This window comes from Diuraphis noxia, unplaced genomic scaffold (assembly GCF_037042655.1).
Source record: "Diuraphis noxia isolate RWA-SAM2 unplaced genomic scaffold, SU_Dnox_SAM2 contig0002, whole genome shotgun sequence".
Lineage (NCBI taxonomy): Eukaryota > Metazoa > Arthropoda > Insecta > Hemiptera > Aphididae > Diuraphis > Diuraphis noxia.
Genome location: NW_028301712.1, coordinates 63,872,969 through 63,875,948, shown reverse-complemented (window position 1 = coordinate 63,875,948; position 2,980 = coordinate 63,872,969). Strand labels below are relative to the sequence as shown.

The 2,980-nt window shown below is 32.1% G+C and overlaps 1 protein-coding gene across 1 annotated transcript; it reads right to left on the bottom strand.

The window, feature by feature from the left end:
- Window positions 1-1,679: 1,679 nt before the first annotated feature.
- On the bottom strand, window positions 1,680-2,583 carry LOC107170902 (uncharacterized). Its single transcript, XM_015521119.2, has 3 exons — window positions 2,391-2,583; window positions 1,980-2,290; window positions 1,680-1,844 (listed from the first exon to the last, which is right to left on the bottom strand). Exons 1-3 carry the CDS (start codon window positions 2,581-2,583, stop codon window positions 1,680-1,682), a joined length of 669 nt encoding a protein of 222 aa, XP_015376605.2.
- Window positions 2,584-2,980: the final 397 nt, after the last annotated feature.

Below are 2,980 nucleotides of genomic sequence, written 5' to 3'. Positions count from 1 at the left end.
TAAATCACATGAATAAAATTACAAGATATTGAATAAAATAGTAAATTGTTATTTTACGTACAATATGCTGGTATTTGTCGGATAGTTCAGGTGGTGGTGAAGAGAGGATGAGTGTTGGATGACTAAATGAAAAATGCCGTATATAAATAATAATAACATAAAATATTATATTTATCATAATATACAGGCGTAGGAGACAATCAAACTCGCCGTTTAATATTAGACGATCATACGATTAGACGATTGTGTATGTATTTTAAAAGAATTTTCACTTTAAATTTTAATACACAAACCGAGCTTACAATTTTTTAATCTCGTTTTTACAGAGCGGTTTAAAATTAGTAATGACATAATATGAATAATATGATAATATGATGTATGTCGAGTCAGGGTGTGAGTTGACGATCGCCACATATTACATATATCATACGAGGAAGACACTTTTTTTCTTCTTTCTAGACTTTTACAGGTCTTTAAGGCCCATCGTCGCAACAACATGTTGGTTTTATTCTTCTCTATCTTATGCACATTGTTCTGCGTTTCTTACGTTCAGGAGTTTCAATTCTTCTTGTACTCTATCCACCCGTTTTTGTGTGGGGCGTCCTCGAGCCTCGAGGCCTCTTAGTGTCGAGTTTCCATTTAGTTATTGATCCAATCATCCAATCATTCCCCTCTGACCTCCACACATATCCCGCCCAACTTATCCTCGAGCTCTTCAGGAACCCAACAACGGTGGGTTCCTTGTATAGGTAGACCATTCAATTATCAGGTATTTGAAATTCTGTACCCTTTAAAATTTGTAATCATCAGTCTGACTAATTTTGATGGTATTTCCATTTTGTTCATGACACTCCATAGTTTTTCCCTATTAGTCGAATCGTATGCGGCTTTGTTTGTTATCTATGAACACAAGGTGTATATAAGATGTCTTTATACTCGTGACTCTTCTCAGCTGATTGTTTGATGATGTGGATTTGATCAACTGTTGATCTCCCTATCGTGAACTCAGCTTGATATTCTCCTATTCTTTCTTTGATAAATGGATTGATTCTGATTAGAAGAATATTAGACAGAAACTTAAGAGTTGTGTTGAGTAAGGAGATTCCTCTATAATTTTCACACTCCATGAAAGGTATCCCCTTTTTTAAAAACAAGACATAGGACAGATATTCTCCGCAATTCGGGTATTTCCTCTTGTTCCCATATTATGTTTATTAATTTATGAAGTTGGTTTAATAAGCAAGGATCATCTTTTTTTAAACATTCTGATGCTATTTCCTTTTCTCTTCACTTGGTGCTTTACCATTGTTAAGCATTATTTAATCTCGTTTTTACTTAATTTTTTTACGGGGTTTCGAATAGCTGTTCTACTGTCGTTAGTTCGTTTACTAGTTCAAAAGCTTTGCAAACATATCTTTGAGTTCGCATACGATTTCTTTGTTGCCTGTTAGAAGGATTCTATCAATTTTTCTCATAATCGTTAGTCTGGGCTTGTATCCATGTCTTACTTCATTTAAATTTCCAAAAAAAAAAAATTTTGAATGGGTATTACTATTTTTTTTATATTTTATATGCGTCCTTTTTCCCATAGTCTCTTATTTAATCTTATCGCCTTTTTACCTATCTTTATTTAAGTGCTAACAATCTTTTGTTATCTTCATTGGGTTCATGTAATACTTTCATGCGGACTCTATCTTTTTCATGTAAAGCTCTTTTAAAGTCTTCAGTAAATCACATTTTCCTTGTTTTTTCTGGTATGTACCAAGTACCTCTACAGCTATGGTTTTTATTGTTTGTTCTACTTCTTTCCATGTTTCACTTATATTTGGTCTTTCTTGTATATTCTGTAATTTTGACATTAACTTTTCTTGATATAATCTAGCTGTTGATGTTTTCAGTGCTTCTTTATCTATTTTCTCCTTGTGTTTCTACTTCTTTCACCACTCAGTTGATATTCTGATATTTATTTTTGTTCTTACGAGAAAATGATCCGACATAGCGCTACTTCCTCTCATGCTTCTTACATCTCTTACACAAGACTTTATCCGTGAATCAACTGTTGTGTGGTCTATTTGGTTTCTTACATAACCACATGTCGAAATCCATGTTTGTTTATGAATATTCTTGTGCAGGAAACATGTGTAACTTATAGTCATATTCCTAGCAGCTGCAAAAGAGATCAACTTATAACCATTATCATTAGATTCTTCATGTAAGCTTTCAGATCCAATTGTTGGATTATATTGGATTTTTGCATTAAAATCTCCGATCACTATTTTTGGTTTATCAGCTGACAAAGAATCGTATAGCATGTTTAGATTATCATATAATTCATTTTTTATCTTCTGTAGGTGAATAACAGTTAATTAGGATCAAAGTGTGCCACTTACATTTAAGTTCCATGTAACATATACGGTCATTTATAGGTTTGAAATTTGCAATTTGTGGTAAAAAATTTTCTTTAGGTATAAACCCTACACCTTGTTCGTGTTTGTCCTTACCACTGTAAAATAGAATCATTCCTTGAGACTTAAAGCTCCCTGAACTTGTCCATCTCACTTCTTGAATAGCAGTTAAATCCATCTCGTAATGTATATAGTATGATGGATATTAATGACTGACTTAAACAAACAGCATTTAACGATCTTCTCATTGAAGGAACATATAATATTATAATAATTTAGTACATATATTTACAATATTTGTACGATAATTTATTAATGTTCAGTTCATACACCGGTCATTGAATCCCCACTTTTTATATCCTTTTTTGTTGGTTGTCATATGTATATTTTGGAATTTAAGTCTGGTACGTAAAAAAACTAGTTCAGATGCATATACGATATACTATATAGTCTTATATGTTATTATTTTAATACATTTAGTAGGTGTATAGATACAGGAATTTATGTATATTATATCACCCCTAAATATTACACGACCTAATTGATTCAGAATTAAAAGAGGTAGAGATTCTTCA